The 23,215-nt window shown below is 33.5% G+C and overlaps 3 protein-coding genes across 3 annotated transcripts; all 3 read left to right on the forward strand.

Annotated features, from left to right (window-relative positions):
• The first annotated feature begins 128 nt into the window (after nucleotides 1-128).
• On the forward strand, nucleotides 129-680 carry LOC116006818 (zinc finger protein GIS3-like). The gene has a single exon (XM_031247315.1). It carries the CDS (start codon nucleotides 129-131, stop codon nucleotides 678-680), a length of 552 nt encoding a protein of 183 aa, XP_031103175.1.
• A 7,913-nt stretch (nucleotides 681-8,593) lies between these two features.
• LOC116006819 (zinc finger protein GIS3-like) lies at nucleotides 8,594-9,079 on the forward strand. Its single transcript, XM_031247316.1, has one exon. The coding sequence runs from the start codon at nucleotides 8,594-8,596 to the stop codon at nucleotides 9,077-9,079; it is 486 nt and encodes a 161-aa protein (XP_031103176.1).
• An 11,276-nt stretch (nucleotides 9,080-20,355) lies between these two features.
• Nucleotides 20,356-20,835, forward strand: LOC116006820 (zinc finger protein KNUCKLES-like). Its single transcript, XM_031247317.1, has one exon. It carries the CDS (start codon nucleotides 20,356-20,358, stop codon nucleotides 20,833-20,835), a length of 480 nt encoding a protein of 159 aa, XP_031103177.1.
• The last annotated feature ends 2,380 nt before the right edge of the window (nucleotides 20,836-23,215 follow it).

A 23,215-nucleotide genomic window follows, 5' to 3' on the forward strand; every position in this document is an offset into this window, starting at 1 on the left:
CTTAAAAAAAAAAAAAAAAAAAAAAAAAAAAAAAAAAAAAAAAAAAGCCGTATCTCTTCCTATATAAATCCAACCGTCTACCTACCTCGTAATTAAATCACCCATCTTGATTGCTACGACGATCCACCATGGCGACGGCGGGCGGGCAGTCCAGAGAAGAAGATCGTGCGGCGGCGGCGGTGGCGGCGGAGTTTTCCTGCAAATATTGCGACAGGAAGTTCAATAGTAAGCGTGCTTTGGGAGGGCACCAGAACGCGCACAGGAGGGAGAGAGCTATGGATGGGACTGCTAAGAGGAGTCGACGTGGCACCTTTATGGATTATTATCCATTTTCTCCTCCTTTCGCTGGCCTTCCTCCTCTTCTCGCCAGCGCCGGCGCCGGCGCAGCTTCAATGCCGCCGTATTTGCTGCCTGGCCACCTGATTCCCTCGCCGGAGATTCCAGCCAGGCCACCGCCATATGTTTATCCTTTTCCACCTGCTGTGCCGGTGGAAAATTATCTCCCTCATGCTCAGGTTTTTCCGCCGGCGATGACTATCCCCGGCGCCAACACCTTTCCGGTGGGAAGTGTTCCCGCCAATTCTGCTGTCACCCCAATGCTTGGTTCCATTGCTAGCAACTCGAATCCATGGAATACTCCAGACATGATCGAGGATGGAGATCAGAACTACTGGATATGACTCTCAAGCACCCTATGAAATGAAATTTCTATATTTTGCTTATCTTTTTGCGCGGGAAAAACTTGAACTCAGATCCATTAAAACTACATAGGTTTATAAGATGTTTTGCCATTGTCTTTTATTTTGTCCGTCAACAAACAGTACTTTCATTCTCAGATACTCAGATTTGTCTGTCATTTTCAATTCATAGCAGTTCAATAAACGATTTCATTTCATTTTGATAGATTGTGTTTTTTAAGTTCTTAATTTACTCTCGAATGTGTTATTCAACAACCTCTCAATAATCTCTGTGATCTGACTTGGGTTTATATACAGTCGTCATTCGGCGCCGGCGTTTATTTGTTCACAACATGCTAACGGGTAAATTAAAAACCGTTGGTGATTCGCCGGTAATTAACATGATTTATGATGGTTAGTTATCGCTGTTCTATGACTAACATACTACTGTGATATGATGCAAAGGTCAGCTGCATTGCGTCAGCTTTAGATAACGGACTTAACAGTTTTTTGAACATTCTCTGTTTTTTTTTGTATTAATTAATTTTGACCAATAAATTAACATTTAAATTTATGAAATTTGTATTTTTTTTAGTTAAAATTTCACTTTTGGAGTTTACTAAATAATTTTAATTTTATAAAAAAAATAGCTTTAATTTTAAATTTGAATATATACGATGTCGATTTTTTGAATATATAATCGACTGGTACCATTTGTGATGCCCATGCTTAGTTTGAGGTACTGCTAACATCAGTTCAAATAGCTCAATTCAAATTATAGTTATATACTCTATCAGTTACATTTTACCTGTCATGTTTACTATTCATTAGTTGAAATTATAGTTTTTTTTTTTCCATTTTATCTTTACTATTGTTTGGGCGGGAATTTCACAAATGATGATTTTATTTTTATTAATAGTAATATAGATATAGAAGTATAGATAAGTATTCGAATTATTATTATTGGTGTAAATAATAATTAATAAATTATTTTTTATTATAAAATTACGTAGAATTTGTTTCCATTATGCTCACAATTATAATCGTTTAATTATTCTTATAATAATTTGGTAAATAAAACTTTGTTACCAATTAAACTTTATTAATTTTTTTACTAATTAATTAATAATATTAGTTTGTGCGGAAAAGTTGAATGGAAGGATTTTACTTTTATTAATATATATAGTATTAATACGTGAATATAGCAACAATATTACCAATTAATAAATATTAGTTAATTTCCATTTTACGTTTTCTTACCAAATAAGTTTTATTAATTATTTGACCAATAAAATATTTAATTAATTGACTACAAAAGTTTGAGCGAGAAAATGAAATATGATGATTTTACTTTCGATCTTTTTTAGATAATTATAGACAAACAAGTCATATATTATTTAATTAATTGAGTAATACTTTTGCACTAATTTTATAATCAAATATTTGTACATGATCAATATTAGAATTTTTTATAATTTCATCTTTATTTTTATTATCTAAATATATAATACTACTTTAAAAAAAATTATCAATGCATCGCATGGGTAGTTGGACAATTATTTGCTCTAATTCAAGCAAGAAAAACATCAAAAAAATATAATCGGTCCAACCAATTTCATCAATTGCGCTATATAATATTCGATGTTATAATTTATATAATTGTATATCGATCTATATATTTTTAAAATATTATAACAAATTTATTCCGTGCAAAGTACGTGCGAAAATACTAGTAATATAAATATTATTAACTTTTGGTATGACCAAAAATGATAAATATTACGGAGTACATTCTTTCAAAAATCCTTTAAATCAAAAAATTAAAGCTGAGAAATTAAAGAATGGCAATGTTTAATTTTTTCTTCTTTTAAATAATAATAATAATAATAATAACGAGAATGTTATCTTTTCTGTTTATATAGGGCATCTCTTCCTATATAAATCCAACACTCTAAGCTATCTAGCTACCTGGTACAGGTTAATTAAACTTGTCTGATCTCCGATTTTGATTGCTACGACGATCAACCACTCCATTCCCTTGCCGGAGATTCCAGCCAGGCCACCGCCCTATGCTTATCCATTTCAACCTGCTGTGCCTGAAACCAGCCCACTGCCGGTGGAAAATCATCACCCTCAAGCTCGGGTTTTTCCGCCGGCGATGACTATCCCTGGCGCCAACACCTTTCCGGTGGGAAGTGTTCCCGCCAATTATCCTGTCACCCCAATGCTTAGCTCCATTGCTATAAACTCCAATCCATGGAATACTCCAGAAATGATCGAGGATGCAGATCAGAACTGGATATGACTCTCAAGCGCGCTATGAAATGAAATTTCTATATTTTGCTTATCTTTTTGGGCGGGAAAAAACTTGAACTCCGATCCATTAAAACTACATAGGTTAAGATGTTTTGTTATTGTCTTGTTGCCCGATCCGTCAACAAACAGTAATTTCATTCTCAGATACTCTATCCGATCATTTGTCTGTCGTTTTCAATTCATAGCAGTTAAATAAACGATTTCATTTCATTTTGATATATTGTGTTTTTTAAGCTCAAAAGTGTTTGAATGAATTGAATATTCAACAACTTCTCAATGATCTGACTTGGGTTTCTCTATTGTCGTCATTCGGCGCCGGCGCCGGGCGTTTATTTGTTTGCTACACAGAGAATGAAGGCCAACGGGTAAAAACCGTTGGTGATTATATTCTCGATCGGTTAATTAGTTATATGGTATGTAGTTAACTTGATATATGCATGATGACTAGTTATCTTTGTTCTATGACTTACATAGTACTGTGATGCAAACGTTAGTTGCATTGCGTCAGCTTTCGATTAACCGACTTAACAATTTTTCCAACATTGTCGATTTTGGCTATTTTGGCGGAACAAAAAATCTACATTTAAATTTATGAAATTTGTATTTTTAGTTAAATTTTCACTTGTGGAGTTTAATTATTTAGTTATGATTTTGTTTACTAAAGAATTGTAATTTTTAAAAAAATTTTAGCCGTAATTTTAAAATGTCAATTTTTGACTTTTTTTTTTTTTTTAATCTTCTATAACTAGTATATGCAACTGACTATTTGCTCACCTTTAGTTTGTGGTACTTTGAAATTCAAAGATATGTCGTTTCACGTTTTTGTTGTGATGGGTGTGTGTTGACTCAATTGAGTGAAACTATGCCAAATAATGGTGTCATTATATTATTTGAGATGGAAGGGAATAGTTAAATTATATATATATATATATGTGTGTGTGTGTGTGTGTGTGGACAATAGTATGGGTTGTCACTCTATTGGGTTATAGTTACTAATTTACTAGATAGTATTGGCTCATCCCTTATCATCTAATCAAGATTAAAATTTAAAAATAATAATAATAGAGTAGCTTGAGCGCAAACTTTTTTCAATTCTGCCTTTCCCACATCGATAGAAAAAGTGAAAACGGGTCTTGAAGCTCCCTATATAAGGAGCCTTAAGGTTCCTCAATTTTTCTCATCCCATATAACTTGCTTGCATCAGATCCGTAGCTCCTCTATGATATGGAGCTTGGCTTTAGAGTTTACATAGTTCAATTATTTTTTATTAATGTTGGGAGACTTTTTAGAGGCTTCTATAAAAGAAGTCTCAAGGCTCCATGAAATTCCGTTGATAGGCATTAATTAAGGAGCATATATGGTTCCTGATTTATACAATTTTATTTTTTTTATTTAAATATAGAAACGTTTTGGGGAAAGTTAAAATGTTTTTCAAAATATTATAGCAAATCTTCATTCCGTGCAACTTGCGGGCGAAAATATTAATATCAAAGAAATATTAATATTCATAGTTGATCGATTCAAATCAAGAAAAGAAGAAAAAATATAAACGTTATTAACTTTTGGTATAAATCAAACACTCTAAGCTACCTACCTACCTCGTACTTGTTAATTAAACTTGTCTGATCTCCGATCTTGATTGCTACGACGATCCACTATGGCGGCGGCGGGCGGGCAGTCCAGAGAAGAAGAAGATCGGCAGCGGTGGCGGCGGCGGGCGGGATATGACTCTCAAGCGATATGAAATTTGAATATTTTGCTTTATCTTTTTGCGCGGGAAAAAAATTTGAACTCCATTAAAACTACATAGGTTAAGATGGGCCATTATCGTTTTGTCCGTCAACAAACAATAATTTCATTCTCAGATACTCAGATCATTTCTCTGTCGTTTTCATATCAGTTGAATAAACGATTCCATTTCATTTTGATAGATTTGTGTTTTTAAAGCCCAAAAGTGTTGAATGAATATTCAAGAACGTAACTTCTCAATCTCAATGATTTGACTTGGGTTTCTCTACTGTCGTCATTCGGCGCCGGCGTTAATCTGTTCACTACACGTAGAAGGGAGGCGGCCAAAACATAAAAACCCTTGGTGATTATCCGTTAGTTATGTGGTAGTTAGCATGATTTATGATGGTTAGTTATCGTTGTTCTATGACTAACTAACATACTACTGTGATGCAAACGTCAGCTGCATTGCGTCAGCTTTCGATAACCGACTTAACGAATTTTTGAACATTGTCGATTTTTTGGTATTAATTAATTTCAAGTAAAATTCGACATTGAATTAAAATTTTGGACTTGAGAGTCTAGCTCGCTAACATCAGTTCAACTAGCTCGGTTCAAATTACAATTATATGCTCCATTAACCGCATTTTACCTGTCATTTTACTATTTTTTTATTTTTTTATTTTTTAAGAACAAGGCTTTAATTTTATTAAATAAGCCGGGTGAAAGCGAAGCCCCGAAAATCGTACATGAAAGAGATTTTTACATTGACATGGAGGGAGTGAAAGGAGCCAAAAATAAACGGTGAGCTTTGGTCGTAGACTTTTTATGTACAAACAAATACCCGGAGTATTCCGGGGTTATCGATCCACAGGGAAGCGGGGTATTAAGCACTAGTTACTAATTAATTCACGAGAAGCTATTCCAACGCTAACAATGGGTATTTATCTAAAATTATGAAAACAAAATAAATGAAGCAAGGCAAACGGACTTTTATATACAAGAGATTAAGAGCGAGATTTTTGGTTGTCAAAGTGTTAATCACCTAGTGCCAATCTAAAGTGAAATAACCATTCGAGTTCAACAAGTGTGGATGATTGCAATCTAAAAGGGAAAGATTACTCTCGTAATTCAAACCCAAAATAAGGTAATTGGAATACTCACTCTCGTGAGCTATTCACAACGTATAAGCAAGAACAAGCAATAAATGGAATACCCACTTTCGTGGGCTATTCACAATTGGAATACTCACTCTCGTGAGCTATTCACAATAAATCCCTTAATCAACATGTCCTCTCTCGAGGTACAAGAATCAAGTGCAATTGTGGGTGCTCTAATTCATAGACAAATTTAGCAATGAAACAAGTAATTAGGATCCTTAACTACAAGCATCAAGAAATTAAGCCACAATTACAACACAAGTAATAAACCCAAATAGATATTTCATTCAAGCAATTAAAGAACTAGGCACATAGGTTCATAAACACTTATCAATCCAAAAATCCCAAAGGAAAGCTTAGCCTATCATGGCTAAAATAAATTCAACAAATATACAATAAAGCTTTAAAATAGAAAAGAGAGGAAGAAATTCTCCCGAATGATGTCTCCAAGCTCTTCTCTTCTCTTGTTGTTGCTTCAAATCTTCTTCCTTGCTCTCATTTTTGGTCCAAATCCGCAGCCAAGCTTGTTAGGGTTGATAGGAAGTGATGCTTTTATAGTGGGTGGAGAATGGGGGGCAAAAATGGCAATTCAAAGAACTGCAAAATCGCAGATCTGCAACTCTCGCCGCGGCGAGAGCGTCACTGCCCAAAATTTGGGATTCTCGCCACGGCGAGAATGAAGCTCGCCGCGGCGAGAATCCGCCTGTGACGAAGCTCCAATTTGCATCCTGATTTTGACCCTTTTCCCTTTTGAATCACACTTTAATGTCTTAATAAGAATTGTAGCCCTTGAAGTCTTCTTTCCAATGGTTCAAGAATCACCTCATTTGGATACTACTAGACTGAGATATGGTCCAATTACCAAGGTGTCGCCATATTTAGCAGGAATTACAACTCTTTGATCTTTTGACCAGTTTTCCTTTTGATCTACCCTTTGATGTCTTCATAAGAATTGTAGCCCTTGAAGTCTTCTTTCCAATGGCTCAAGAATCATCTCATTTGGATATTCATAGGAAGAGATATGGTCCGATTACCAAGATGTCGCCATGGTAGCGGGAATTACAACTCTTTGGTTCCTTTGAATTGGCTTTTGCTCCCAAATAGTTCTAATGCACTTCTAAACACATCAAAAACATCTAAACCAAGCATTATACCATTTAAAATATGAAAACAAGGAAATAAGCAATGGACACAACATTTTATCACACAATTAACTATAAAACCTACATAAAAACACAAGTAAAATAGGTACAAATGAGAGTGTATCAAGCTTCTGCAAAGGCCTTCTGTGGCAAGAGCGTCTGCAACCTGATTGGCCTCTCGGTAGATATGCGTTATGGATGAACCCCAAGACATAAGGCAAGAGCGAATGTAAAGAATGGCTTGCTTGATTTTCCATGGGATTCTTGTTGTTGATGATGATATAAAATTTGCAATAGAGAGGGAATCAATTTCAACAAAGGCTGGGATCTTTGCTGTAATTTCAAACCAGTGTATGGCAAAACATAGAGCCAGGACTTCACGCCTGTCATTTTACTATTCATTAGTTGAATAATATTATAAAAAATTGAATTAAAATAAATTTAGTCAAACCTCGTTAACTGAACTAGACACATAAAATGAGACAAAAAGAGTGTGTGTGTGTATATGTGTGTGTGTGTGTATATATATATATATATATATATATATATATANTAGACACATAAAATGAGACAAAAAGAGTGTGTGTGTGTATATGTGTGTGTGTGTGTATATATATATATATATATATATATATATATANTATATATATATATATATATATATATATATATACACACACACACACATATACACACACACACTCTTTTTGTCTCATTTTATGTGTCTAATATATATATATATAGCTCAAGTTTATTGTGTAAATTATTAAAATATTTAAAGTTAACAATAAAATTATAATGTCAATATACTATAGCATGCATGTATGACAGTACGTACGTAATAATATCACAAGTCATTTCAACAACATAAAAAAATTGTTCAAATCGTGTAAACCTTTATCCTAAATTAAAGTACAAAAATTAGATCAATTAGATTTTTAATTAAAGAAGACTATTAAAAAAAAAAAAAAAAAAAAAAAAAAAAAACCTTATTACAACAACTTCAAAGGTAATTCAACCCATTGATGACAAACTTGTTAAAAAAACACACACACGTAGATTCTTAATTTACGAGAAACTTTAATTTGTCACTATTATTTGACAGTGTTTGTAAAATCTATCTTGTTAGGTAATTAGTAAAATATGAAAAAAAAAATAAATTATTATCCATAATTGATCAGTTCAAGTTAAGAAAAGATGAAATAATATAAATGTTATTTAACTTTTAGTGGGATCAACAAAAATGATAAATATTCTTTCAAAAATGTTTTAAAGCATAAAATTAAAGGTGAGACGGCATGGTGCAGTGTACGTGTTTACTGCTTACTATATTAGTAGAGATCCCATTATAGAACCAGAATGTTTTTACTTTTTTAAATAATAGTAATATTAATAATAACCACAATGCTATATTTTTTTCTAAAAATAAAAAAATAAAAAAAGCTAGAACTACTTTAAGTAATTACGTGATCTCTTCTTATATAAATCCAAGAGTCTAAGCTAGCTACCTACCTCGTACTTGTCAATTGAACTTGTCTGATCTCCGATCTTGACTGCTAGACTATCGCCCATGGCGGTGGCGGTGGAGGAATTTTCCTGCAAATACTGCGGCAGGATATTCACTAGTAAGCGTGCTTTGGGAGGGCACCAGAACGCGCACCCATTTGAGAGAGCTATGGATTGGACTGTTCAGACGAGAAGACGTGGCGCCTTCATGGATTATTTTCCATTTTCTACTCCTTTCGCTGGCCTTCCTAATCTTCTCGCCGGCGCAGCTTCAATGCCGCCGTATTTGCTGCCTGGCCACCCCAATCCCTCGCCGGAGATTCCAGCCAATGCTTATCCATTTCCACCTGCTGTGCCGGTGGAAAATCATCTCCCTCATGCTCAGGTTTTGCCGCCGGCGATGACTTTCCCCGGCGACAACACCTTTCCAGTGGCAAGTGTTCCCGCCAATTTTCCTGTCACCCCAATGCTTGGTTCCATTGATTTCAACACCAATCCATGGAATACTCCAGAAATCATCGAGGATGGAGATCAGAACTACTGGGCATGACTCTCAATTCAAGCTATAAATTTTATCTTTTTGCGCGGAAAAATAAAAATTTTGAACTCCATTAAAACTACATAGGTTAAGATGTTTTGCCATTGTCTTTTATTTTGTCTGTCAACAAACAATAGTTTCATTCTCAGATACTCATATCATTTCTGTAGTTTTCAATTCATAGCAGTTAATTAAACGATTTCGATCATTTCATTTTCATAGATTGTGTTTTTTAAGTTATTAATTTAATTTCGAATGTGTTATTCAACAACTTCTCAATAATCTCTGTTATCTGACTTGGGTTTCTCTACTGTCTTTATTGGGCGCCCGCGCCGGTTATCTGTTCACTACACATAGGAGGAATGCCGCCAACAGGTAAATTAAAAACCGTTGGTGATTCGCGCGGTAGTTAACATGATTTATGATGGTTAGTTATCGTTCTTCTATGACTAAGATACTACTGTGATGCAAACGTCAGCTGCATTGCGTCAGCCTTGGATAACTGAATTAACGACTTTTTTGAACATTTTCACTTTTGGAGTTTAATTATTAATTGTGATGTTGTTTACTAAGCAATTGTAATTTTCTAAAATTTTTAGCTTTTTTGAGTACTAAAAATTTTAGCTTTAAGTTTAAATGTGAATAGGATATCATTCTTTTTTCCTGTAACTAATATAATCAACTTCTACCATTTGTGATGCTCACGCTTAGTTTGTGGTACGTTGGAATTGAAAGATATGTCTCGTGTCTTTGTTCTGAGTTGTTATTAGTTGAGAAAAAAATGTTATTAATTAAATATTTTATTTGTTAAATAATTTATAAAGCTTATTTGGTAAGAAAATGTAGAATGGAAATTAACTAATACGGAGTATCTATTAATTCGTAATATTGTTTCTATATTCATGTATCAATACTATATAATAAAAAAAAAGTTATCCGTGCATCGCAGAAGTAATTTGGCAATTATTTTCTCCAATTCAAACAAAGAAAACATAATCGATCCAACCAATTTATAATATATATATATATATATATATAATTGTATATCAATCCACATATTTTTAAAATATTATAACAAATTCATTCCGTGCAACGTACGAGCGAAAATATTAGTAAAAAAAAATAAATTATCCATAATTAATCAGTTCAAAGGGCTCCCCTTTGTTTCCCCACTTGTCCCACATCGATGGAAAAAGTGGGGATGGGAGCCTTGAGGCTTCTATAAAAGAAGTCTCAAGGCTCCATGGAATTAGCCTCCTCATCCGTTGATGGGCATTAATTAAGCAGCATATATGGTTCCTGATTAGTACTATTTTATTTATTTTTATTTAAATATAGAAACGTTTTGGGGAAAGTTAAAACGTTTCTCAAAATAGTATAACAAATCTTCATTCCGTGCAACTTGCGGGCGAAAATACTAATATCAAAGAAAAGTTAATATCCATAGTTGATCGGTTCAAATCAAGAAAAGAAGAAATAATATAAATGTTATTAACTTTTGGTATGATGACAAAAAATGATAAAATATTCTTTTAAAAATCCTTTAAAGCATAAAATTAAAGGTGAGACAGCATGGTGCAGTGTTATGGGTTGTCACTCTATCAGGATATAGTCACTAAATAGTATTGGCCCATCCCTTATCGTTCAATCAAGATTAAAATTTAAAAATAATAATAATAGAGCAGCTTGAGCGCAAACGTTTTTCAATTCTGTTTTTCCCACATCGATGGAAAAAGTGAATACGGGTCTTGAAGCTCCCTATATAAGGAGTTTCAAGGCTCTTCAAATTTTCTCATCCCATGTATCTTGCTTGCATCGGATCCGTAACTCCTCTATGATATGGAGCTTGGCTTTAGAGTTTACATAGTTCAATTATTTTTTATTAATGTTGGGAAACGTTTTTGAGAAAAAAAAATTATTTTCACCAAACAGGCTCCCTTAAAACATTGCTAAAAAATAATGTTTCAAAAGTTAGCATTTTGACCAAACATTTTCTTTAGCGGTTTGATTGATCAAACTACTAAATATAGTCAAATCTGTCAAAAATTGGCAGATTAATTACTTACTAAACAAAGTCATAAGCTTAACCAATTATACCATTTCATCTAATTTTACGAATTGTAAAAAGATGTTTGGTAGTTGTTTAGATTGGCGGTTAACATATAAAATGACTTTAAAAGTATACATATATTTAATAATAATAATAATAAATTTTTAAAAAAAATAACAAAGGGCTCCCCTTTGTTCCTTATAACAATAATAAATTTAAAAAATAATAATAATAACAAAGGGCTCTCCTTTGTTTCCCCACTTGTCCCACATCGATGGAAAAAGTGGGGACAGGAGCCTTGAGGCTTCTATAAAAGAAGTCTCAAGGCTCCATGGAATTAGCCTCCTCATCCGTTGATGGGCATTAATTAAGGAGCATATATGGTTCCTGATTAGTACAATTTTATTTATTTTTATTTAAATATAGAAACGTTTTGGGGAAAGTTAAAACGTTTCTCAAAATACTATAACAAATCTTCATTTCGTGCAACTTGCGGGCGAAAATACTAATATCAAAGAAAAGTTAATATCCATAGTTGATCGGTTCAAATCAAGAAAAGAAGAAATAATATAAATGTTAACACTCTAATACATACCTATCTCGTACTTGTTAATTAAACTTGTCTGATCTCCCATCTTGATTGCTACGACGATCCACCATGGCAGCTTCAATGCCGTCGTATTCCCTGCTTGGCCACCCCATTTCCTCGCCGGCGATTCCAGCCAGTAGGCCAATGCCCTATGCTTATCGATTTCCACCTGCTGTGCCTGAAACCAGCCCATTGCTCAGTAGGCCGCGCTGTGGAAAATCACCCGCCTCATGCTCAGGTTTTGCCGCCGGCGATGACTATCCCCAGCGGCAACACCTTTCCAGTGGGAAGTGTTCCCCCCAATTCTCCTTTCACCCCAATGCTTGGTTTACAAGTACTCAGCAATCTTCCAACTAGAGTCAGTAAGATCTTCGAGGACGACAAAGATGGCGTCCCAGCATGGCGCAACTACTCTGTAATTGATTAGTTTTTCCGCTCTTTTACTGGGTACCCCCCTTCCATTAAATATATATTAAAAAAAAATTATTTTCTCCAAACAGGCTCCCTTAAAATATTGTTAAAAACAATGTTTCAAAAGTTAGTGTTTTGAGTTATCAAACATTTTCTTTAGCGGTTTGATTGGTCAAACTACTAAAATAGTCAAGTTTATTAAAAATTGAAGGATCAATTACTTACTAAACAAAGTCATAAGCTTAACCAATTATATCACTTCATCTAATTTTACTTAATACTTTGGCCTTGTTTGCCAATATGAATAGTTTGTAAATAGATGTTTGGTAAAATGAGATGTTTAGATTAGCGGTTAACATGTGAAATGACATAAAGGATATACATATATTTAATAATAATCATTATAATAAATTTAAATAACAATAATAATAATAATAATAATAAAAACAAAGAGCTCCCCTTTGTTTCCCCACTTGGTGTCCCACACCGGTGGAAAAAGTGGGGATTGGAGCCTTGAGGCTTCTTTTAAAGAAACTTCAAGACTCCATGAAATTAGCTTGCTCATCCGTTGATGGTAGTAATTAAGGAACATTTTGGGGAAAGTTAAAACATTTCGCAAAATGCTAAGTTAAAACGATGCATTTTACTGCGATTTGGTTTTCAGCTGTTTGGAGCAATAAATTGATGCTTTGAACCGTTGAATTACCAAAAAAATATTTTAGTATTTTTGGCAGATTTATATAATTGTATATCGATCTAAATATTTTTAAAATATTATAACAAATTCATTCGTGCAAAGTAGGGGCGAAAATACTATTAATATAAATGTTATTAACTTTTGGTGTGTGATGATCAAAAATGATAAAATATTCTTTTAAAAATCTTTTAAAGCATAAAATTAAAGTTGAGACAGCATGGTGCAGTGTTTCCTGCAACGAGAACTACTTTACGTGATCTCTTCTTATATAAATCCAACACTCTAAACTAGCTACCTACCTCGTACTTGATAATTAAACTTGTTTGATCTCCGATCTTGATTGCTACGACGATCTACCATGGCGGCGGCGGGCGGGATACGACTCTCAAACGATATGAAATTTGAATATTTTGCTTTTATCTTTTTGCGCGGGAAAAAATTTTGAACTCCATTAAAACTACATAGGTGAAGGATGTTTTGCCATTGTCTTTTTGTCTGTCCACAAACAATAATTTCATTCTCAGATACTCAGATCATTTGTCTATCGTTTTCATAGCAGTTAAATAAACAATTTCATTTCATTTTGATAGATTTGTGTTTTTTAAGCTCAAAAGTGTTGAATGAATATTCAAGAACGTAACTTCTCAATCTCAATGATCTGACTTGGGTTTCTCTACTGTCGTCATTCGGGACGACACCGGCGTTAATCTATTCACTACACGTAGAAGGGAGGCTCCATCAACCGCATTTTACCTATCATGTTTACTATTCTTTAGTTGAATAGTATTATAAAAATTGAATTAAAATAAATTTAGTCAAGTCTCGTTAATTAAACTAGACACATAAACTATATATATATCAAGTTTATTTTGTAAATTATTAAAATATTTAAAGTTAACAATAAAATTATAATGTCAATATACTATAGCATGCATGTATGACAGTACGTAATAAGATCACTAGTCATTTCACCAACATAAAAAAATTGTTCAAACCGTGTAAACCTTTATCCTAAATTAAAGTACAAAAATTAGATCAATTAGATTTTTAATTAAAGAAGACTATTAAAAAAAAAAAAAAAAAAGCCTTAGTACAAGAACTTCAAAGGTAATTCAACCCATTAATGGCAAACTCGTTAAAAAAACACACACACGTAGATTCTTAATTTACGAGAAACTTTAATTTGTCTTGTTAAAAAAAACACACACACGTAAATTCTTAATTTACGAGAAACTTTAATTTGTTTTGTTAAAAAAACACATACACACGTAGATTCTTAATTTACAAGAAACTTTAATTTGTCACTATTATTTGAAAGTGTTTGTAAAATCTATCTTGTTAGGTAATTAGTAAAATATCAAAAAAACAAAATTATTATCCATAATTGATCGGTTCAAATCAAGAAAAGACGAAATAATATAAATGTTATTTAACTTTTAGTATGATCACCAAAAATGATAAATATTCTTTCAAAGTATAAAATTGAAGCTGAAACGGCATGGTGCAGTACGAGTTTACTACTTACTATGTTGGTAGGGAACCCATTATAGAACTACCTTGTTTTTACTTTTTTAAATAATTGTAATATTTAATAATAACGACAATGCTATATTTTTTTCTAAAAATAAAAAATAAAAAAACGAGAACTAGGTTAAGTAATTACGTGATCTCTTCTTATATAAATCCAACAGTCTAAGCTAGCTACATACCTCGTACTTGTTAATTAAACTTGTATGATCTCCGATCTTGACTGCTACGACGATCGACGATGGCGGCGGCGGCGGTGGAGGAGTTTTCTTGCAAATACTGCGGCAGGAAATTCACTAGTAAGCGTGCTTTGGGAGGGCACCAGAACGCGCACCCATTTGAGAGAGCTATGGATTGGACTGTTAAGAAGAGAAGACGTGGCGCCTTCATTGATTATTTTCCATTTTCTCCTCCTTTTCGCTGGCCTTCCTCCTCTTCTCGCCGGCGCTGGCGCCGGCGCAGCTTCAATGCCGCTGTATTTGCTGCCTGGCCACCCCAATCCCTCGCCGGAGATTCCAACCAGGCCACCGCCTTATGCTTATCAATTTCCACCTGCTGTGCCGGTGGAAAATCATCCCCCTCATGCTCAGGTTTTTCCGCCGGCGATGACTAACCCCGGCGACAACACCTTTCCAGTGGCAAGTGTTCCCGCCAATTTTCCTGTCACCCCAATGCTTGGCTCCAATGATATCAACTACAATCCATGGAATACTCCAGAAATCATCGAGGATGGAGATCAGAACTACTGGATATGACTCTCAAGCGCGCTATGAAATAAAATTTCTATATTTTGCTCGGGAAAAAATTGAACTCCGATCCATTAAAACTACATAGGTTAAGATGTTTTGCCATTGTCTTTTATTTTGTCTGTCAACAAACAATAGTTTCATTCTCAGATACTCGTATCATTTCTGTAGTTTTCAATTCATAGCAGTTAATTAAACGATTTCGATCATTTCATTTTCATAGATTGTGTTTTTTAAGTTATTAATTTTATCTCAAATGTGTTATTCAACAACTTCTCAATAATCTCTGTTATCTGACTTGGGTTTCTCTACTGTCTTCATTCGGCGACGGCGCCGCCGTTTATCTGTTCACTAAACATAGGACGAAGGCGGCCAACGGGTAAATTAAAAATCGTTGGTGATTGGCGCGGTAGTTAAAATGATTTATGATGGTTAGTTATCGTTGTTCTATGACTAAGATACTACTGTGATGCAAACGTCAGCTGCATTGCGTCAGCTTTCGATAACTGAATTAATGATTTTTTGAACATTTTCGATTTTTTGGTATTAATTTCAGGGTGCGTGACAAAAAAAATAAATAAATTGACATTTAAATTTATGAAATTTGTATTTTTAATTAAATTTTCACTTTTGGAGTTTAATTATTAGTTGTGATGTTGTTTACTAAGCACTTGTAATTTTCTAAAATTTTTAGCTTTTTTGAGTACTAATATAAAAAATTTAGCTTTAAGTTTAAATTTGGATAGGATATCATTTTTTTTAAAATTTTCTGTAACTAATATAATCAACTTCTACCATTTGTGATGCTCACGCTTAGTTTGTGGTACGTTGGAATTGAAAGATATGTCTCGTGTCTTTGTTCTGAGTTGTTATTAGTTGAGAAAAAAATGCTATTAATTAAATATTTTATTTGTTAAATAATTTGTAAAGCTTATTTGGTAAGAAAATGTAGAATGGAAATTAACTAATTCGGAGTATCTATTAATTCGTAATATTGTTTCTATATTCATTATCAATACTATATAATTAAAAAAGTTATTCGTGCATTATTTTCTCTAATTCAAGCAAAGAAAACATAATCGATCCAACCAATTTATAATTTATATAATTGTATATCAATCCAAATATTCCTAAAATATTATAACAAATTCATTCCGTGCAACATACGGGCGAAAATACTAGTATAAAAAATAATAAATTATTAATAATTGATCGGTTCAAATCAAGAAACGAAGAAATAATATAAATGTTATTAACTTTTGGTATGATGACCAAAAATGATAAAATATTCTTTTAAAAATCCTTTAAAGCATAAAATTAAAGGTGAGACGACATGGTGCAGTGTTTACTGCTTACTCGAGTTCATCATCCTCAAACTTGATAACTTAAAATTTTGAACTTGCATTGAGTCTAGCTCGCTAACATCAGATCAATTAGCTCGATTTGAATTATAGTTATATACTCTATCAGTCACATTTTACCGGTCATGGAATGTTTAATGTTCATTAGTTGAATAGTATTATGAAAAATTGAATTAAAATCAATTTAGTCAAGTCTCGCACTAGACACATAAAATGAGACGAAGAGAGTATATATCACTCAAGTTTATTTTGTAAATTAATAAAATATTTAAAGTTAACATTAAAATTATAATGTCAATATAATATAAAATGCATGTATGACAGTACGTAATAATATCACTTGTCATTTCAACAACATAAAAAAATTTGTTCAAACCGTGTAAACCTTTATCCAAAATTGAAGTACAAAAATTAGATCAATTATATTTTTAATTAAAGAAGACTATTAAAAAAAAAAAAAAACTTAGTATAACAACTTCAAAGATAATTCAAGCCATTGATGACAAACTTGTAAAAAAAAACACACACACACATAGATTCTTGATTTATGAGAAACTTTAATCTGTCACTATTATTTGACAATGTTTGTAAAATCTATCTTGTTAGGTAATTAGTAAAATATCAAAAAAAAAATATTATCCATAGTTGATTGGTTCAAATCAAGAAAAGATGAAATAATATATATGTTATTTACAGAGTAACTTTTAGTATCATCACCAAAAATGATAAATGTTCTTTAAAAAATGCATAAAATTAAAGCTGAAACGGCATGGTGCATTACGTGTTTACTGCTTACTATGTTAGTAGAAAACACATTATAGAACCACAATGTTTTTATTTTTTAAATAATAATAATATTAATAATAAAAACAATGTTATCTTTTTTTCTAAAAATAAAAAACAAGAACAACTTTACGTAATTACGTTATCTCTTCTTATATAAATCCAACAGTCTAAGCTAGCTAGCTAGCTACCTCCTACATGTTAATTAAACTTGTCTGATCTCCGATCTTGATTGCTACGAAGATCCACCATGGCGGCGGCGGGCGGCCAGTCCAGAGAAGAAGATCGTGCGGCGGCGGCGGGGGGGCGGGAATTTTGCTGCAAATACTGCGACAGGAAGTTCAACAATAAGCGTGCTTTGGGAGGGCACCAGAACGCGCACCGGAGGGAGAGAGCTATGGATCGGACTGTTAAGAGGAGTAGACGTTGCGCTTTCATGTATCCATATTATCTTCTCGCCGGCGCCGGCGCCGGCCAGGTGAATTACCGGTACCAGGCAGCTTCAATGCCGCCGTATTTCCTGCCTGGCCTAGCCATTCCCTCGCAGGAGATTCCAGCCAGGCCGCCGCTCTATGCTTATCCATTTCCACCTTCTGTGCCTGAAACCAACCCGCTGCCCAGGCCGCCGGTGGAAAATCATCCCCTTCATGCTCAGGTTTTTCCGCCGGCGATGACTACCCCCGGTGAGAAGTGTTCCCGCCAATTCTCCTGTCACCCCCATGCTTGGCTCCATTTCTATCAACTCCAATCCAATGAGTACTCCAGAATTGATGGAGGGTGGAGATCAGAACTGGATATGACTCTCAAGCTATATATGAAATTTCAATATTTCGGTTTATCCTTTCTGCGCGGGAAAAAATTGAACTTCATAAAAACATAGGTTAAGGTCAGATGTTTTGCCATTGTCTTTTTGTCTGTCGACAAACAATAATTTCATTCTCAGATACTCAAATCATTAATTTGTCTGTGGTTTTCAATTCATATATAGCAGTTAAGTAAAAGATTTCATTTCATTTTGATATATTGTGTTTTTTTAAGTTCTTAATTAATTTAATCTCAAATTAAAAGTGTTGATCGAATATTATATTCAAGAACTTCTCGATCAATCTCTTTGAGACTGTGATCTGACTTGGGTTTCTCTATTGTCGTCATTCGGCGCCAGCGTTTATCTGTTCACTACACATAGAAGGAAGGCGGCCAACGGGTAAAAATCGTTGGTGATTCTCGGTTAGTTATGCGGTAGTTAATATGATTTATTAAGATGGTTAGTTATCGTTGTTCCGTGACTAACATACTACTGTGATGCAAACGTCAGCTGCACTGCGTCAGCTTCCGATAACCGATTTAACGATTTTTTTGTTTGGTATTAATTTCAAGGGTGACCAAAAAATCGACATTTAAATTTATGAAATTTTTATTTTTAGTTAAATTTTCACTTTTGGAGTTTAATTATTAGTTGTGATTTTGTTTACTAAAGAATTGTAATTTTTCAAAAATTTTAGCTTTAATTTTAAATTTGAATAGGATTTAAATTTTTTTATTTAATCTCTGACTAATATAATCAACTGGAACTATTTGTGATGCTCACGCCTAGTTTGTGGTACTTTGGAATTGAAAGATATGTCTCATGTATATGTGAAAGTATTGATGGGTGTGCGTTGAATCAATTGAGTGAAATGTAACTATGCCAAATGGTGTCATTATTTGAGACAGAAGGGAATGTCTTCGGTGGTTTTGCGGGTTGGTTGGGTACCATTTGAAGTTACATTATAGCTAAATTATATATGGACAATATTATGGATTGTCACTCTGTTGGGGTATAGATATCACTCCGTCCTAAATTGGTTGTTACGTTTGCTTTTTACACATTTTTTAAGGAGTTAAAGTAAATGCTCTGTTTTTCAATTATGCCCTCACTATTTTCACTTTTGGAAATAAAAGTAATAAAGAAAGCAAAACTCATAAGGGTAAATTGGGAAAAGTAGAATTACGGTAATGTTCAATTTTGAAAAGAGAACAATTGGGAAAAATTAAAAAGGAAAGTAGCACAAGTAATTAAAATGAGACGGAGGGAGTAAATAATATATTGATTGATCCCTTATAATCAAATCAAAATTGAAGTATAGGTGTAAACAAGCTATGGCAAGCTCGAGTTCATCCTCAAACTTAAAATTTTGGACTTGAGTCTAGCTCGCTAGCATCAGTTCAATTAGCTCGATTTAATTTGAATTATAGTTATATACTCCATCAGCCACATTTTACACGTCATGTTTACTCTTCATTAGTTGAATAGTATTATGAAAAATTGAATTAAAATAAATTTAGTCAAGTCTCGTACTGAACTAGACACATAAAATGAGACGGAAATAGTATATATATATATATATATATATATATATATATATATATATATATATATATATATATATNTATATATATATATATATATATATATATATATATATATATATATATATATATATATATATCAAGTTTATTTTGTAAATTATTAAAATATTTAAAGTTAACATTAAAATTATAATGTCAATATACTATAGCATGCATGTATGACAGTACGTAATAATATCACTTGTCATTTTAACAACATAAAAAATTGTTCAAACCGTGTAAACACTATTTGAAAGTATTTTCTAGGCAAAATTTATCGTATTAACGTATTTGGTAAAATATCACAGAAAATTAAATTAGTTCAGATTATTCATAGTTGATCGGTTCAAATCAAGACGAAATATAAATGTTATTAACTTTTGGTATGCTGACCAAAAATGATAAATATTCTTCCAAAAATCCTTTAAAGCATAAAATTAAAGGTGAGAATAGTGCAATGTTTACTGGCTTACTATGTTACTAGAGAACCCATTAAAGAACCACAATGTTTTTTCTTTTTTTAAATAATACTCCGTAATAATATTAATAATAACGACAATATTATATTTTTTTCTAAAAACAAAATCTCCGTTTTTTTTTTGAAAGAAAATATCCAACTACGTTAACGGAATAACGGTATCTCTCCCTATATAAATCCAACGCTCTAAGTTAGCTAGCTACCTCGTACTGTTAGTTAAACTTGTCTGATCTCCAATCTTGATTGCAACGATCGACCATGGCGGCGGAGGCGGGGCTAGATTTTGTCTGCAAATACTGCGACAAGAAGTTCAGAAATAAGTATGCTTTGGGAGGGCACCAGAACGCGCACAGGTTTGAGAGAGCTATGGATTGGACTCTTAAGAGGAAAAGACGTGGCGGTTTCATGGATTATTATCCATTTTCTCCTTTCGCCGGCGCCGGCGCCGGCGGGTACTGGAATCAGGCGGCGTCAATGCCGCTGTATTTCCGGCCTGGCTACCGAATTCCCTCGCCGGAGATTCTAGTCAGGCCACTGCCGGTGGAATATCGTCCCCCTAGTGCTCAGGTTTTGCCGCCGGCGATGAATATCGACGGCGGCGACACCTTTCCGGTGGGGAGTGGATCCACCAATTCTGCTGTTACCCCGATGTTTGGTTCCATTGCTATTAACTCCAATCCAAGGAATGCTCCAGAAATGATGGAGGATGGAGAACTGGACTTGAATCTTAAGCTATGAAATGTTTTTAATATTTTGCTTGTCTTTTGGGCGGGAAAAGTTGAAGTCCATTAATGGATAGGTTAAGATGTTTGCCATTGTCTTTTTAATTTGTCTGTGTCTCAGATACTCTCATCATTTGTCTGTCATTTTCATAGCGGTTTAATATAAACGATTTCATTTTAGTTTGATAGATTGTTGTGTTTTTTAAGTTCTTTAATTTATCTCAAAAGTGTTGATTGAATATTCAACAACTAACTTCTCAATCTCTATGATCTGAATTAGGTTTCTTTACAGTCGGCGCCGACGTTTATCTGTTCACTACACAGAGAAGGAAGGCCAACGAGTAAAATCCGTTGGTGATAATCGATCGTTAATTAGTTATATGGTAGTTAACATGCATGATGGTTAGTACGTTATCTTTGTTCTACGACATATATACTACTGTGATGCAATTGCCAGAGCTACATTGCGTCATCTTTCGATTAACCGACTTAACGACTTTTTCAACATTGTAGATCTTTTGGTATTTTGGTTATTTATGGCGGACCAAAACATTGGCATTTAAATTTATGAAATTTGTATTTTTTGTTAAATTTTCACTTTTGGAGTTTAATTATTTAGTTGTGATTTTGTTTACTAAAGAATTATATTTTTAAAATAATTTTAGCGGTAATTTTAAATTTAAATTGGATGTCAATTTTTGAACTTTTTTTTTCTTTTGTAACTAGTATATTCAACTGATTATTTGCTCACCCTGGTACTTTTAAATTCAGTCACGTCTTTGTTTCGATGGGTTTGTGTTGACTCAATTGAGTGAAACTATGCCAAATAATGGTGTTGTTATTTGAGATGGAATTAAGGGAACTACTAAATTATATATGGACAATATTATGGGTTGTCACTCTATCAGGATATAGTCACTAAATAGTATTGGCTCATCCCTTATCGTTCAATCAAGATTAAAATTTAAAAATAATAATAATAGAGCAGCTTGAGCGCAAACGTTTTTCAATTCTGTGTTTCCCACATCGATAGAAAAAGTGAATACGGGTCTTGAAGCTCCCTATATAAGGAGTTTCAAGGCTCTTCAATTTTTCTCATCCCATGTATCTTGCTTGCATCGGATCCGTAACTCCTCTATGATATGGAGCTTGGCTTTAGAGTTTACATAGTTCAATTATCTTTTTATTAATGTTGGGAGACGTTTTAGAGAAAAAAAAAATCATTTTCACCAAACAAGCTCCCTTAAAACATTGCTGAAAAATAATGTTTCAAAAGTTAGCATTTTGACCAAACATTTTCTTTAGCAGTTTGACGGATCAAACTACTAAATATAGTCAAATCTGTCAAAAATTGACAGATCAATTACTTACTAAACAAAGTCATAAGCTTAACCAATTATACCACTACATCTAAACTTAATACTTTGGCCTTGTAACAAAGTCATAAGCTTAACCAATTATACCACTTCATCTAATTTTACAATTTGTAAAAAGATATTTGGTAGTTGTTTAGATTGGCGGTTAACATATAAAATGACTTAAAAGATATACATATATTTAATAATAATAATAAATTTAAAAAAAAAAATAACAAAGGGCTCCCATTTGTTTCCCCACTTGTCCCACATCGATGGGAAAAGTGGGGACGGGAGCCTTGAGGCTTCTATAATCTATAAAAGAAGTCTCAAGGCTCCATGAAATTAGCCTGCTCATCCGTTGATGGGCATTAATTAAGGAGCATATATTGTTCCTGATTAGTACAATTTTATTTTTTTAATTTAAATATATAAACGTTTTGGGGAAAGTTAACGTTTTTCAAAATACTATAACAATTCTTCATTTCGTGCAACTTGCGGGCGAAGATACTAATATCAAAGAAAAATTAATATTCATAGTTGATCGGTTCAAATCAAGAAAAGAAGAAATAATATAAATGTTATTAACTTTTGGTATGATGACCAAAAATGATAAAATATTCTTTTAAAAAATAAAAAACAAAAACAACATTACGGATTACGTTATCTCTTCTTATATAAATCCAACACTCTAAACTACCTACCTACCTCGTACTTGTTAATTAAACTTGTCTGATCTCCGATCTTGATTGCTATGACGATCCACCATGGCAGCTTCAATGCCGCCGTATTCCCTGCTTGGCCACCCCATTCCCTCGCCGGCGATTCCAGCCAAGCCAGGCCAATGCCCTATGCTTATCAATTTCCACCTGTTGTGCCTGAAACCAGCCCATTGCTCAGTAGGCCGCCGGTGGAAAATCACCCCCCTCATGCTCAGGTTTGCCGCCGGCGCCAACACCTTTGCAGTTGTCACTGATTCTACAGTTGTCAGAGTCTGTTTCATCCGTTTGGAACTGCCGTGTGTTGAACTGATACTGCAAC

Source organism: Ipomoea triloba, chromosome 15, assembly GCF_003576645.1.
Source record: "Ipomoea triloba cultivar NCNSP0323 chromosome 15, ASM357664v1".
Classification (NCBI taxonomy): Eukaryota; Viridiplantae; Streptophyta; class Magnoliopsida; order Solanales; family Convolvulaceae; genus Ipomoea; species Ipomoea triloba.

What these genes read in the sequence shown, in the direction of transcription:
- LOC116006820 (XM_031247317.1), top strand. Translation starts at nt 20,356, where the DNA reads ATGGCGGCGGAGGCGGGGCTAGATTTTGTCTGCAAATACTGCGACAAG.
- LOC116006818 (XM_031247315.1), top strand. Translation starts at nt 129, where the DNA reads ATGGCGACGGCGGGCGGGCAGTCCAGAGAAGAAGATCGTGCGGCGGCG.
- LOC116006819 (XM_031247316.1), top strand. Translation starts at nt 8,594, where the DNA reads ATGGCGGTGGCGGTGGAGGAATTTTCCTGCAAATACTGCGGCAGGATA.